Source organism: Kogia breviceps, chromosome 6, assembly GCF_026419965.1.
Source record: "Kogia breviceps isolate mKogBre1 chromosome 6, mKogBre1 haplotype 1, whole genome shotgun sequence".
In the NCBI taxonomy this organism is placed as follows: domain Eukaryota; kingdom Metazoa; phylum Chordata; class Mammalia; order Artiodactyla; family Physeteridae; genus Kogia; species Kogia breviceps.
The window spans coordinates 113979136-113995413 of NC_081315.1; the positions used below are offsets into that span (position 1 = coordinate 113979136).

Consider the following 16278-nt stretch of genomic DNA (forward strand, 5'->3'; position numbering starts at 1 on the left):
GATTACATCTCCTAACTGAACATATATCAAAATTGTTATCAATTTTTCTAGTTCCAAGACTGGATAATCCAACCAGCAAAGAAGAATAGATTAACAGAATGGTTTTCAACTTGCCGGAACCCATCAGGGTCACCCAGGGATATTTATCAGACTGTATTTACAGTCACATCATTAACTTCCTGTCCACATCCCCATATAGAGAACCACCTGTACTTCCATGAAAATGATCCAGAGGAAAAAAAAAAAAATGAAAATGCTGTTTTCACCGGCATTATCTCCACCAGACCACAACAGGAAGTAAGGAAAGCATATAATCAGCTGAGGACTTTTGCTTTTATTTTTAGATAAAAAACAGTAACACAAATGTAATGCCATGTCTCCTTGCCCATATTATTTAAAAGAAAAAAAGAGATACTAGAAAATGTGCTCATGTTTGAAATTCTGACCAAAGAGAGTTAAAAAAAAAAGTAAAAAAGGAGTTTCCAATTCTAAGGGATGCCACCAAAGGAAGTGACATAAATGCACAAAGCTCTCGTTCCAATGCTGTAGATGCTGCTCTCACAGAGCTAAATGTGTGCAAGACCAGCCTCCAAACAAAGTCTGTGGGAAGTGAGAACAAACGTTTTTAACGACATTTTATAAACATTCACAAGAAATAACAGTTCTGTTCCATAATATTCACTTTATCATCACAAATAGAGGTTACAGCTCAGAGAAATGTTTTAATAGCTACTCTTACATGGGATCCCTAAAAGGTTCTCATGTTTTCCACACTGTTCTGCATATCTATGCTTAATAGCACACAGACTAATAATATCCTTCATTTTAGTTGCCTTTTCTTTCTCTATTCTCCTTTTCCACAAATTCTACTCTTATCAACGTCTATACTAAAAATATGTTAACATCATGAAAAATGGAAATATACTTCAAAATAACTTAAAACCAAACAAAGATAGAAGCCTATTTGTACTGTATCAGAAAAACTTCTTGGAAAAGACTTGGTAGATTTCTTTCCCAAAATATAAATATTTATTACCATTTCACAAGAAATTTTACATGACCAATAAAATGAAAACCATCCAGGTGCCTTGTAACACCGAAATCCAAATGGTTTTCTAATCTAATTTTAACTAGAACCACATAACCAAGTAGCTAAAAGCTTAGGCTTTGGGTCAGCCGGACTTTGAAGTTTCAGCTCCACCACTTAACAGCTTCCCTAAAGTACCTAAAAATGTGCCAATGTCCCCAAGAAATCTATCTCATGATCTTTAATTTAAACTGCGTTTAGTCCAGCACTAACTCTGAAGATAATTTAGGTCTATTTTAGAAGAAGACAGGCTTTAGCCTGTCTAAATAATGGATTGAAATATTCCTAAAACAACCAAAAGTTAGAGAAGAAAAGCTATAGGGGTCATTTACTGATTAGAGGATCAACCCCACAACTTTAGAGATGAAGAAAGCTTCAAGAGGTTATGTGAGGGACTTCCCTGGTGGCGCAGTGGTTAAGAATCCGCCTGCCAATGCAGGGGACACAGTTCTATCCCTGGTCCGGGAAGATCCTACATGCGCTGAGCAATTAAGCCCGTGAGCCACAACTACTAAGCCTGCACTCTAGAGCCTGCGAGCCACAACTACTGAGCCCGCGAGCCACAACTACTGAAGCCTGCACGTCCTAGAGCCTGTGCTCCACAACAAGAGAAGCCACCACAATGAGAAGCCCGTGCGCAGCAACTAGAGACAGCCCGTGCGCAGTAACAAAGACCCAACTCAGCCAAAATTAAATAAATAAATAAATAATAAATACATTTGTTTAAAAAAAAAAAAGAAAAAGCTTATTTGTGTATTGGGAGTATGTGTTGAGGGAAAAAAGAAATTAAAAAAAAAAATAAAAGCAGTTATGTGACTTTCCCAAGGTCAGATAACTAATACATACAAGAGAGGATTTTAGAATTTAGGCCTCCTCTACTCTTCACATCGTAGGAATATGACTGAAGCCTGAAAACACACTGGAAGAGGTCAAGGTTCAAAAAAGAGGCAAATGATTCCCAGTAATTTAATTCTATTCTTAATTATAGTACATTTTCCTTGATTTGTCCCCGTTCCTCAACTGCCTCCTCACACACCCCATCCCTACCCACCCATGCCTATTAAGCCACACCTATTAATGAAATCAAAGGAATAAAGATCAAAAGAGCCATCTTTTACTGGGACTTCTAATCACAATTATCCCACTGATGCCTCAACTATTGAAGAGCAAGTGGTCAGCGCTCCCAGAAAGCAAGGTAGTCCAAGGCCACAAAGACTTTTCCAAGCGTCAATGCGATGCAGTGGCTCCCGCAGCCTTTAGGGAAGTCACCGACCAACGCCCACCCCCAACCACCAGTGCCTCAGGTTCCCAATCTGAAATTAAAAAGGGAACACTAGCACATCTTGCTTGAACTTAGGTAAACATTCAACAGATATTCCAAAAGAAGCACTCAGCATAGTTCCTCGACATACAGTAATTGTTCCAGAAATGTTACAGCTTTTAGGACGACAAATGGTGACATGCCGGCCCCTTTCTGTGCCAAAGAATACACGCAAAGGAAAGCAAACGGAACGCCATTCTTTCCGGTTACAAAGGTTAATGTGAATATTTTCCCTTAAGATTACTATGCTGTGCCCTATTTTTTCCCTAAATGATAAGGTTAACTTGTGTTTTAGGAAGTGAGGAAATTAAATACCTTATTAATTTGGCTTATTTTTAAAATAATAATTGCAGGGGCACTAGAATTGTTTATTTAGCACATGAAAATGTAAGTCAAATAGATTTGGTTTCCATGTGTTTGTTCCTGACTTGAAAGAAAATAAAAGAAAGGACATAGTTTTATTTGACTTTCAAATTTCTTTAAATGCAAGTTGAAATTCTACAAATATGAAATACGTATGAATTCTGATAATTTCAGGACAAGTGCAATGCTGGCCTTTGAAAAAGTCCCAGCTGCCTCATTTAAAATAATTCCCTTATTACTCATGTAATTTATTCATCCCAGAATGTATCTACATCAATATAATTGTTCTGATTTTCAATTTTTGAAAACTTTAACATCACTGCACAGGCAATATTTATTACAGGACATCAGACAATAGTTTTCATTTATTTAATACCAATCAAAAGAAATCTTCATTGCTCTGCAAGTTGACATAGCTTCTAGGCTTAAATTACCTCCTTATGACATTACTTCTCCTGACATAAGGGCCTTAGGCATCTTTGGCGGTCCTGAAGAGGCTCAAACATCTGTTTGGTGAATATCTGGAGCTCTATATTATAGAAGGTGGATAATTTAAGCAAGAGAGAAATTACATATGCCCTAGCATTTCCATCTGCTTAAAAAGCTCTGAACTTGGTTATTTCAGAACCAAGCGCTATTATCCCTAACAGCCAAGGCATTCTCTAGTCATAATTGAGGTGCCCTGGGAGTCTTATTAACTCTTTCAGGTCATTAAGGAACCATTAAGAGCACTAGGGGCTGGAACCTAATTACAGTGCATTAAATGGGCTTAGTGCTCACCAAGTGTTAATGAGCCAGCCAAAGTGACCAATTTTCTATCAGGGCATATGAGGAATTTGTTTTCAAATGCTGTTTAGACGTTTTTTAGATTTTTCAAAGTTGCTACTCCACTTACAGAAGGCAAAACTTGAAGATTTAAATAATAATGTTAAAATTACAGAAATATAGCCAGCAACCACAGTTTCTTTCCAACTGAAATGTATTCTCTGATGCAATGGCTAGTTTTAGTTCAGTCAAGTCAAAGTTTAAAAAACTATAAACATTAAAACAGGATATTACAGTCTACCAAAGTTTTTACATGTTCATTAGGTTCAAAGAAGTTATTTCCTAACAAATAAAAAAAACCACAGGGCTTCCCTGGTGGCTTAGTGGTTAAGAATACAACCGCCAATGCAGGGGACACGGGTTCGAGCCCTGGTGCAGGAAGATCCCACATGCCGTGGAGCAACTAAGCCCGTGCACCACAACTACTGAGCCTGCGCTCTAGAGCCCGCGAGCCACAACTACTGAGCCCACATGCCACAACTGCTGAGCCCGCGTGCCTAGAGCCTATGCTCTGCAACAAGAGAAGCCACCGCAATGAGAAGCTCGCTCACAGCAAGGAAGAGTAGACCCTGCTCACGCAACTAGAGAAAGCCTGCGCACCGCAACAGAGACCCAACACAGCCAAAAATAAATAAATTAATTAAAAAATATTGGTATCACGCTTCAAGCATGATACATCTAGAACTACATGTATAAAAATTAAAGAGTAATAAAAATTGCTTAAAAAAACCCCACAACCCCAGAACTTCCTTACAGAAATACAAATGTGTCTGAATTAATACACCAAAAAATATATAGATAGATAAAACATACTGTCTATAAATTAAAACATACTTTTTTGTTTTCAAAAAAGAAACATAGGTACTGACCATGTCAAAAACAGCTTCTTTTTCTTAAGGTAGTAGAAATTAATAGGAGGGACTTATTTTTAAATGTCTAAATAACAATTATATATAGGAAATAATAAAAAAATTTCTCTATAAAATTCTGTATTACACACATCCTCAGAAAACTACAGAATTTTAAAGAATTTCCAGATAGTTACTGTTCCCTACATGTTTTTAATTCTTCCTATTGAATAAAAATGCCAAGTATAGATGACAGATGTTTAAACTGTTAAAAAATCACTCCTTTGTGATAGAAATTTCAACTCATACACAGTAATTTATATTTAAAGTTACTGCATTAGATATTTTAAAGTTATTTAAGGAGAAGTTGACCACCAAAACAAACCATTTCTGACATGTATGGACTCCGACATGTATGAAATCAATCTCCCATGCATTTTCTGTAAAAATTTTTGGAAAGTGTACACCAGCCAACAATGAAAAAGGAAAGGAAAGTAGAGGGCATCAAAGAATCTAAGAAAGAATAGAACTAATAACCCAGAAAGGCAATGAATTAATAACCCAGAAAGGCAATGAAAAGAAACCCCATGATAATAGCTATGCAGCATGCTCAACGGTACATACAGCCTGTCTAAAACCAGTCATTCGATAAACAGTATGATAAATGAAGTGAATGATAGTCACATACTTTAAATGCTATTTATTAGTTTTCAACTTTCAGATTCAAGAGACAAAACATGAAAAACAGTTATGGTTAAAGAACAGAACCTACGCATTACAAATGTTTACACTGTAGAACTCATAGTGTAGCTGAGGGAAGCTGGGTTGTAAGGGGCAGAGAAGGAAAGAAGTACAGAAACCTGAATGCCCTGGTTTTACACTGGGCAGCCATGAGTTACCGTTTCAAACATAATGAAGCAATAAATACAGCTCAAAGTGTAATACCTAGAGTTATTAAGATAACAGAAGAAGAAATATGGTAACAAAATTGAGAGATGTATAAGATGTTAAATTCCTAATCTTTGAAAGCATCAACTTCAGTTAACAGGGAAAAGAAACAGAGGTGTGAGCACACTGATTACAAAACAGAAGCAACCACTTAAGAACAAAAAACATACGGGGAAGAAGATATGAGAAGACAGACTACGGGGGTGGGGATGAAAAAGTAGGAAGGAGAACATTACTTTTCATTTTATATTCCCTTTTTATACTTCTGAGTTTTTATTTCCAAATATATGACTATTTTTTATAATTAAAAAAATGCCATCCAAGTCTTCTGTTTGTGATTTTAGAAGGTATACGTAGGAGGGACACAATAAAATGTTTAAAAGTTGCTTGGTTTCAGATTAAATACTGTTGATTAATTTTTAAAGATTTATAGTAGATAGGGCTTCCCTGGTGGCGCAGTGGTTGAGAGTCTGCCTGCCGATGCAGGGGATACGGGTTCGTGCCCCGGTCCGGGAAGATCCCACATGCCGCGGAGCGGCTGGGTCCGTGAGCCACGGCCGCTGAGCCTGCGCGTCCGGAGCCTGTGCTCCGCAACGGGAGAGGCCACAACAGTGAGAGGCCCGCGCACAGCAAAAAAAAAAAAAAAAAAAAAAAAAAAAAATTTATAGTAGATAGAGAATAGTACCAAACTTTTAATATCTATTATCTAGTATTTATTTAATCATATGCATCTAAATATACATTTTTATCTTAGTACTGTAAAACCATAAACTGTTATCAGAGGCATTTCCTCTAATCTCAAAATCATGAAGCTGATTCCTTTATTTCTGAGGCCCCCTCACCCTTGCCAAGGTTCTATTTTTAACCTGTAACATCCTATAAAATAAGCCATATGCTTACAGTACTTAAGCTCCTCCTGAATTATAAGTTAGGTGCCTTTGGAAGATGAATTTTTATGATACAAGATAATGCTATTAAATATTGTAATCCAGTCATAGAAACTAATTTTGTAAAAATTCCTTCACAAATTCAGGAAGCTTTCAACCCCTGTGGTTAGTGAGCATCTTTCAGTTCTCATCCCCTCCAATTCCCCCCTTTACAGGTGCTAATGAAAACACAGACAACACACCACGCTAAGCAGTGAAGAAAAAACGTTAAGGTTAGGAATGATTTCTGTCCATTCATATTTGCTTGAGCGGCAGGACAACAGAAACTCTGTCTTTTGTCTGAAATCGTTTCAGAGGAGAGCTGGGTGATGTTAGAGAGGTATGATAGATACAAACCAGACTTCAGTTTCAATGAAAAATAAAAGCTGCTACATAGGGTTACTTAGTATTCCATGATTTAGGATTAAAAAAAATTTATACTGCAGACTCTTCAGCCTTTCAATCTGTGCCTACATCTATCTTTTGTCTTGGGTCTCTATCGAATAAAAGAGGAGAGAAGAAACGTGGAATATGTGGAGTACGTACAGTAACGTGCAGGTAAAAGAAATGAGAAGTCACAAAAGAAAACACTTATAACTCTTAAAACTACAGAACTTATCTTACAAAATCTAGATATATAAGAGTACTTAAGTATTGGAATTACTCAGTGTAAATAATATGCCAATATCCTTAAAGTAAATAATCCATTTTCCCCTGTATACCTTATTCATTCTGGACATAAACACAAAGCACAATGTCAGCTACCATTTCAGAGCAAAATATGTCAATAATTACTCATCCAGTCTTTTAAGATTTAAAAAAGTTATTCTAAAGAAGCACTGCTGTATTTCTTAAGATGAAGATAATGTATGTGTCCCCTTTTAGTATAATGGAAAAAAAGTCCTTTTTTCCTTTCAAAACAATAATTTCTTATTTTAGTTATTCTAGTCTGATAATTTCATCTCAACCAAAATAAGCTTCAAGATTTCTGCATGTCATGGTTTCAGTATTTCTGCATGTCTCTCTGTATAAGCATACACAGCAAGAATTTAGAAGAGGATGCCCAAAGTGCAAGCCATCTCCATTTGGGGTATAAACAGAAAAAAAGTGAAAATACAGTTTTATTTTTTCATTCTAACCCTTAGGAAACTGTAAGAGTAAGGTACTTACACTATGCAATCTGGTTTTAATACTGCTAGTTAAAAATACTGTAAATTACACAAATATGAATTGTGCAGTATAGCACGGTAGATGGACAATGGACTTTCTCATCAGACCGAAATGAGTTCAAATCATGGTTCCACTATTTACTAAATGTGCAAACTTAGGCAAGTTGTTTATTTATTTATTTAAAAATTTTATTTATTCATTTTTGGCTGCGTTGGGTCTTCGTTGCTGCACAGGCTTTCTCTAGTTGCGGCGAGCGGGGGCTACTCTTCTTCGCGGTGTGCAGGCTTCTCATGGTGGTGGCTTCTCTTCTTGCAGAGCACTGGCTCTAGGCACGCGGGCTCAGTAGTCGTGGCTCACGGGCTCTAGGGCGCAGGCTCAGTTGTTGTGGCGCACGGGCTTAGCTGCTCCGCGGCATGTGGGATCTTCCCGGACCAGGGATTGAACCCGTGTCCCCTGCACTGGCAGGAGGATTCTTAACCACTGCGCCACCAGGGAAGTCCCTAGGCAATTTATTTAAATCCTTTGAGATTCTTCTAAATTAAGAATAATAATATGTACTAGGACAGGTACCAGTGTTTGGCACATGTTAGGGAATTTGAGATGTTAAATCACATCTCCAACAGTACTGAGCTAAAGACTAGTTCCCTTAGACTCTCAGCCTCCCCAGTTTAAAGGGACGTCCCTCAGGAGAGTTTCGTGACTTTAGTGTGCCACATCACAAATGAATTCGTTGAACGGTTTGTTTTTGCTGGCTGTTGCATCATTACATTATCAGTTCTCATCTGAGGAGCAGCTTATGTATTAAAAACTTTTAAACTGGATATTGATTTACTCTTGTTACATATGTATACATACATACATGCATACATATATATGTGAGAAATACGATAATAAAGAAATCCAGTGTAAAATAATGAAATAGCTAAAGAAAAATATATGGTTTATGGGCTTGAGTCTCATATTTTAATTGTAGTTTTCATGTTTTAGTTTTGACCCTAAGGTAATATGTACTTCACCCGATCAGACCCCTCCCTTTCTCAATTACAAGCAAGAATGGCATAAAATCTCTCTTGTTCCATGTGCCAGAAAAGATTTTTGTTTCTTTGTTTTTTTTTTAAGAAAACACTTCCTTTATTAAATGCAGCTATGCTTACATTTTGGTGCATTTCAAAAAGCAATGTTGATCGGTGGTAATGCTTACGTTAAATTGAGCATGCACAATTATAATGGAAAAAAATCCCTAAGAACAGCTTTTACACATCCCTCTTGCTACTGTAGCTCTGTGTAAAACTGGAAAGTCTGCAAAGTATGTTTTCTGCATCAGGAGTTTCCCTCTCTGTACTTCTCCTTCCTGCTCCATGGTGAAGAAAAGGTTTTAAATGCACATAAATTAAGAGAGTTTAAAATGTAAGTGTTAATGAGTTTCAGTCAATTCAGAAATGGTATATTTTCAAATTGAGATAAGAATTGAGGTCTAGAAAAGACCAGGATCCCAAATAAGGATGAAACTGAAAGGAAAAAGGTTAGAAAACGAGGGGAAAAAATTGGTCAGAGAATAATAATAGTGGCCATATACTCAACACTTCATATGACAGCCAGATGCTTTAAGTGAATCATCTCTTATACTGCCAACAAGCTCACAAGTAGGTATAATTACCTACATTATTAGATGAGCAAACTGAAATTCAGAAAGGTTAAATGATCTATCCAAAGTCACTCAAGTAGAAAGTAGCACAGCCAGAACGCAAACTGAGGTCTGTCAGACTCCAAAGAAAGTTAACACTTTATCGTACCAAACTTCTGGGACTTAAATTTCTGGGACATCAAAATTTTGTTAGAGGGCCGTTATCTTTCCCTTCACCTGTACAAGACAGAACAAAAACTAGGTATAAAACCAGCTTATGTCTTTGATGAACACTCCACTCCCCTTTTTGTTTTTTATTTTTCTTGTTACTCAAATGAATAAAAGAGAGATTTAAGAAAGAAAAGAAGGAAGGGCGGGAGGGAAGGAGGTGAGGGGGAAGGGAACCCATGGATTGTACTTTCTTAATCTGAAGTATCGTCTATCTGTCTGCACTCCTTTTCTTTCTCTTGCTCCTCCCAGCAGTACGACATAACTCAGACACAATCATATTGAATTGCCCTTTACAGTCCATGGAGAGAGAATTAAAAAACAAAACGTGTAAGTTTAACTCCCAAAATATACACTGTGTTTTACATGAGCCTCTTTTAAATTCTAAGAATTCTGATGACACACTGATTTACTTCTGTTTCTGGAAAGTTACAGACTTACCATGAAACTTTGAGGCTTCAGGATCGTTCACATTGATAGCAATTAATTTCCAATCTGTTTCACCCTGATCAATCAGAGCCAAAATTCCAAGGATCTTCACATGAACAACATCTCCACGAGAAAGAACCTTTCAAGAGAAAAGAAATTCAGCATTTGCCAGGCGTTGGAGAAATTTACTCATATATCATAAAAATCTACATGAAAGATTAAAAGCACTATAGACTGAAACTTAATAATTAAAATTACTGTAAACACAGTCATAAAGCCTTTTATGATATCCTTCTTAGGACAGATGTCTTGATCCCTTTTTGGAAACTGAAATTATTTCTAGATCTTAAAATTTAATGTACTAGGCCTAGAAACTCATACTAAGCAGAAAATAAAGTCATGTATATATCATGTTATAATATAAATCTGGCTTCTGCTGCTTGGGGGTAAAATGACATGAGGATCCTTTGAAACTTGGGGGTAAAAAGACATGAGAATCCTTTGAAACTGCTTTATAGTACCTTTTTTGCAAACTATATTTGTCAGTTACTAGTGAAAAGTAAATTTTTATCATATCTGAATACAGCCTTAAGATAATGAATGACAATGAAAGAATTATTAAAATGTTAAAGACAGAGACAAAGCAGGTTTCATGAAATGCTTTAAAAAGATTTTAAGTGAAACCAAGAAACAGCATGATGTTGAATCAGATGTTCCTTGTACTAAAGAAAGTTATTTCAGTGGTTCCCTCAAGTTGCCAATGCCAAGTTTATATGCATGCATTCTTTCTGTAGCCTTTTATTTTTAAAGGTTTAGTCGGCTATAGAATTTCACTATAAGCTGAAATCTGAACACATGCTTCAGAATAATTCCTTCATGATTCAAAATTCAGCTTTACATCTGGAAATCAAGGTATGCAAAAGAAAGTCAGTGTTGTATCTTGAAATTATTTGAGAGAAAAAAACAGATCTTAAACCATAAAGTCAAATAAATCCTTTCAGGACATTTGCAAAATGAATCTGAAGTCTTAATATAAATCTGCATGAAGGTGAAATTAGTTTATCCAACAGATTAATGTGACTGTATAAACTAAACTGAAATACCACTTTTAGGAGAATATGCACAATTATATTAGCCAGACTCTCACATGTTTAGGCTCTATTTAGTACCCAGCACTATATCAGACACTATGTATACAAAAAGAAAGCATCTGCTTTCTTAAAGGTTTACAATCTTGTTGGGGAGACTTACACACCTCACGCCAGGAGGTCCTTTATAAAACAAAAATGTTCAAAGTTATCACATAATCATCAATGAAAGGTGGCTCCATTGGTTAACTCAGTGATGAATTGCATCCCTGCTTCTCAGCCAGAGGCAATTTTGCCCTCTAGAGGACATGTGGCAATGCCTGGGGACATTTTGGGTTGTCACAACTGGGGGGTATTATTAGCATATTAGCAGGGAAGAGGCCAGGGATGCTTCATAGGACAGTCTCCTATTACAGTATCATCCACCCAAAATGTCAATAGTGCCAAAGCTGAGGGGCCTGCAGTAGACTTTGGTGACAGGGGTGTCTATCAGAATTACTGGGAATCATATATAGTTTTTAAAGGCACCTTCTAAATTGTTTTATTTTTATTCACAAGAATTAATTTACTTTGAAATTTCATACATACATAAGAGCAGATTTGAGACTTTTATGGTTACAAGGGCAAGCAGGAAGCATGTCTGGGAATTATCAAGTTTCATCAGAATGATAAATGCCCTCTGACCTCATAAGCAACAGAAAGGGATTAGACAAACCACTGCCTTGCAATAACACTTTAAAAACTGGAAAGGAAATTCTCTCAATCAAACCAAAAACTCAGGATAAGATGATTAAAAACGAATGGTAAAATTCTTCTGAATATCCCACAATTCAATTCAGTCTAAAGCAAATGCAACAAATTTTTCAGAACACATAATGTGAGATACCAAATGAATAACACTTCTCAAAGAACTTAACTTAAAAATTTCTGTATCTGTGATTCTAAGTCTATTAACAACTTCCAAGGCTCTGCTCCTTTTCCTTTGCCCATTTACATATGTGGTGTTAAAAGAGGCTTTCTTCTATGATGTTCCTTATAGATGATTTAAGGACTAGCCAGGCACAGCCCAGCACAAGATAAAGGAGCGTAGTCCCAACAAAGGCCTATCATTTAGATGGCGATTAAGTACTTACTTCATGTTTACAAAATATTTTTTCGGGCCTCATTAACCAAAAGAATAAATTGCTTTGGATATAAGAGAAATCCTATTGCCTCAGTTCCATTATAAAACTCTCAGTCTACCCTGCGAGGAAATTAATGTACACAGCAGATTCTGTTACTAATTCCTTGGGAATCATACAGTTGACCATGTTTCAAAAATGAGTTGACATTCTGAAACAAGAACGTAGGTATGCCTCAAAGATTTCAGGCAGAATCAGACTAGGGTTATTACAGACTTTTCTAGCTATTATAAAAATATTTCAAAAGATAGGATTTTTAAGTCCCAAATATATGGGGTCAAATTCTTCCTCCACCATTCCTAGAGGTGACTGAGGCCAACTACTTCACACAATATTTTGGGACTTGGTTTCTCCACAGTAAAATGGAGATCACATGACTTACTCCTTGATGTAAAGATAAAGAGCAAAGGAAACAACAGATGCATGAACTAGAACACAAGAGGTCTTCCACAGATATTTTAATACGTTTTCTCTCCGGGCTCTACCTGTACTTATCTGCTCACACTTGTCAACTGCTAACTCCTGGGAACCTGGAATGAGCAGAATTTAACAGTGGTCTACAACAAAACTTCTGTGCTGATTAAGAATTTGAAGAATGAGATAAAACTTCAACTGGACCCAATCAATATAAAAAACTACGGAAAGTAAAACTGCTTAAAGCCTGTTATCCTGTGTATTAGGTTTTTACCGTAGTGTAACAAGTTATTATAAATCAAAAGGCTTAAAATAGTGTACATTATCTCACAGTTTCCATGGGTCAGGGGTTTAGGCACACCACAGCTAGATCCTCTGCTTATGGCCTGACAAGGCCAAAATCAAGGTGTTGGCCAGGCTAGGCTCTGATCTGAAGGTTCTAAGGAAGAACCCATTTAAATGCAATTCTTTGCAATTGTAGGACTGAGGTGCCCCTAAACTTGCTGGCTGTCAACCAGGGACTGCTCTCTGCATACAAAAGTATGCTTTCAAGATTAATGATGTATATACCTTGTTACAAATCACTTACATTTAAAACCTTTAACTTTATTCCACATATTTAGTGACTTTGATATGTTTATTTAAAAGCCTGTATATCAAGTTTTCTTAGATTCCCTTGTTTTGTCAATAATGACTTAGTGTTGCTAAGTCAAATCAATTTATCAGGTACCGAGATCTTCATGATTTCCAGTGACCAATCTCATTAATTACGTGCTCACTGACCAATTTTTACATCTGTGAAAAACAAGATACATTCATTTAATCTTTTCGCTTACACTTAATATCTGCATAAGGATTTAAATTAATTTAATAATCTGCACTTAATATAAACTGAGTGGCCCCAAGGATTACACCTTCAGAATAAGAGTTTCCTAAGGAACCTTCCTACATTGTTGGTGGGAATGTTCGTCGATGCAGCCACTATGGAAAACAGTATGCAGGTTCCTCAAAAAGCCAAAAATAGAGTTGCCACATGATCCAGCAATCCCACTCCTGGGCATATACCCAGACGAAACTGTAATTTCCAAAAGATACATGCACCCCTAGGTTCATGGCAGCACTATTTACAATAGCCAAGACGTGGAAGCAACCTAAATGTCCACTGACAGATGAATGGATAAAGAAGATGTGGCACGTATATACAATGAAATATTACTCAGCCATAAAAAAAAGAACAAAATAATGCCCTTTGCAACAACATGGATGGACTTAGAGATTATCATACTAAGTGAAGTAAGTCAGAAAGAGAAAGACAAATACCATATGATCTGTTATATGTGGGATCTAAAATATGACACAAATGAACTTACCTATGAAACAGAAACAGACTCACAGACACAGAGAACAGACTTGTGGTTGCCAAGGGGTAGGGGTGGTAGGGAGGGATGGATAGGGATTTGGGGATTAGCAGATGCAAGCTATTATATATAGAAAGGATAAACAACAAGGTCCTACTGCATAGCATTGGAAACTATATTCAATATATGTGATAAACCATAATGGAAAAGAATATGAAAAAGAATGTATATATATGTATAGATGAATCACTTTGCTGTACAGCAGAAATTAACACAAAATATTGTAAATCAACTATACTTGAATAAAATAAAAAGAATTAGTGTTTTCTACTATATAACCTTTCCATCAATGTAATGTTATTTAATTTAGCGACTCTTCTTATCATAAAATAAGAAACAGGAAAGTGACCCAAAGTATGTAGCACAGCATCTGGAACAAAGGAGGTACTCACTGAAATATTCATATTCTTCCTTCTAATCTATTCGTTTTATACACACTTCACTACCCCCTCTGGAGAAAAAAGGCCAAAAAATAAATTTGTAAACTATAGCTTAAATTTGAAATAAAGCAAACAATTTGGCCATATTTCTGCTGGAGAGATAAAGGAATTGTAGAGTCACACAAGCATGAACTCTAGCCCCTATTTGTCCTTCTCTGGGTGTAAACTAGAAATCTAAGTTGGCTGAGAATCTCCCCTGCAGGAAAGGAGTATAAGAGACAGGGGGAAGGAAAAGAAGCCAGGGGCGGGGGTGGCGGGGTGGGGGGCGGTGGAAGAGAATAAAAGTACAAGGAAGAAAAAAAGAAGGAAGTGGAAGAATAGGAGGAGAAAAAGCAAGAAAACAAGGAATAGAAAGTCTAAGAAGAGGATGAAGAAGAGGAGGAAAGGAGGAGGAATAAGAAAGGAGAATGAGGAAGAAGACAAGAAAGAAAAAAGAAGAGTAACAGAAGAACAGAGTAAATAAACAAAGTGACAAAGAATCAGAGGACACTACTCACTGAATAACATTCTGGAAGCCTAAAAGTGCTAATATGAGTTTCCAGAGAAAACCGATTTAATCTCAGCTAGAAGAATATGACTCAAGTAATGACTGCATTTGGAACGTCTTACATTAAGCACACGCCCTGTGCCAGGCACTGAGTTACACACTGTAATGGTGAGTCCCATCCTCACAGAGCTCACTGCCATCTCAGAGGAGACAATTAGACAAAAAACACAGCACTACTGGTACTGAGGAAGCACAGACCAAAGAGCAAGCATGTTAGTGTACGGAGGGTAACGGGAGATCTGAGAGGAAGTGATGCTATAGCTGAGATCCGAAGGATGAGCAGGGGGAGGTAAAGTGAAAAGAAGGGGAAAGTAAAATAAAGTGAAGGAAGAGATGTCCCATTCTACATAAAGGGAATAGCTTGCGTGAAGGCCTGTACACGAGTGACGGCAGGTACATTACAGGAACTGGAAGTTCGGTACAGCTGCAGACGAACAGTGGCAGGAGAGGAAGTCAGAAAAGGAGGGGACAGGGACTGAAAAAGAGTAGAGCTGGAAAAGAATCTGGAATCAGGAGGGAAAATAAGACTCAGCAAGGAAAGGACTAGACAAAGTTGGCTGCAGAGATCATGGAAAGAAAGATTTAAAGGCCATTTAGAACATAGAATCAGTATTTCATGACTAATAGGATAAAGAGAAGCAAAGGATGATCAGGGATGACCGCTCAGTTTCTGGCTCAAGAACCTGGAGGTGAGGAGGAAAGGGGGAGAGACGCCCTTCACGTGGACAGGGGGAAACAATGAATTCAGTTTCGGACACAATGAGTTTGAGGTGCCTGGGAGACACCCAAGTGTAGGTGTAGGTAGTTGAGAACGTAGGTCTGAGCTGGACATTAATTTGAGAGCAAAACCATGAATGTTTGGGACTGGATCACCAAGGGAGTCTCCACACGAAGTGAAGAAGAGGTGAACCAGGGCACAACCCTCAAGCGAAGCAACGCTCAAGGAGCAGGCAGAAGAAAGGAGTTTGCAAAAGAAACCCAGGAGGAAAAAAAAAAAAAAAAAAAAAAAAAAGAAAGAAACCCAGGAGGAATGAGAATTAGAGGATATCCAAGATATTATGATATAATCAAAGCCAAGCAGAGAGACTGTTTGAAGAAGGAAGATGAGGTTAAAGGTATAAAATACTAAGGTACATTCAAGTTAGACAAAACCTGTGAAACAGGCCGGTTGGATTTAGCTACAAGAAAGTTACCAGTAACCTTAGTAAGAGCAGTTCCACTGAAATAATGGGGGGATGGAAACAATTTTGAAATAGGTTGAAGATTAAGTGGGAAGGAGGAGATAGAGGTCAGTGTTTACTCTTTTTTTTTTTTTTACAAGTGTTCCTACGAAAAGGAAAAAGAGAGGAGGCATATGGGAGGAAGCCAATTAAGAAAGAGAAGTTGTAAATACAGGACAGAGAAGAGCTAAGAAAATAGTG

The 16278-nt window shown here is 37.1% G+C and overlaps 1 protein-coding gene across 3 annotated transcripts in view; it reads right to left on the bottom strand.

Annotated features, from left to right (window-relative positions):
- The window catches only part of PPA2 (inorganic pyrophosphatase 2), an 83826-nt gene that overhangs the window by 35207 nt on the left and 32341 nt on the right, over positions 1-16278 (bottom strand). For all 3 annotated transcript variants that reach the window (XM_059067442.2, XM_059067443.2, XM_067036434.1), the window contains one exon: positions 9782-9908. In XM_059067442.2, the coding sequence (XP_058923425.1) occupies positions 9782-9908 (127 nt within the window). The remainder of the gene's footprint in view (positions 1-9781; positions 9909-16278) is intronic.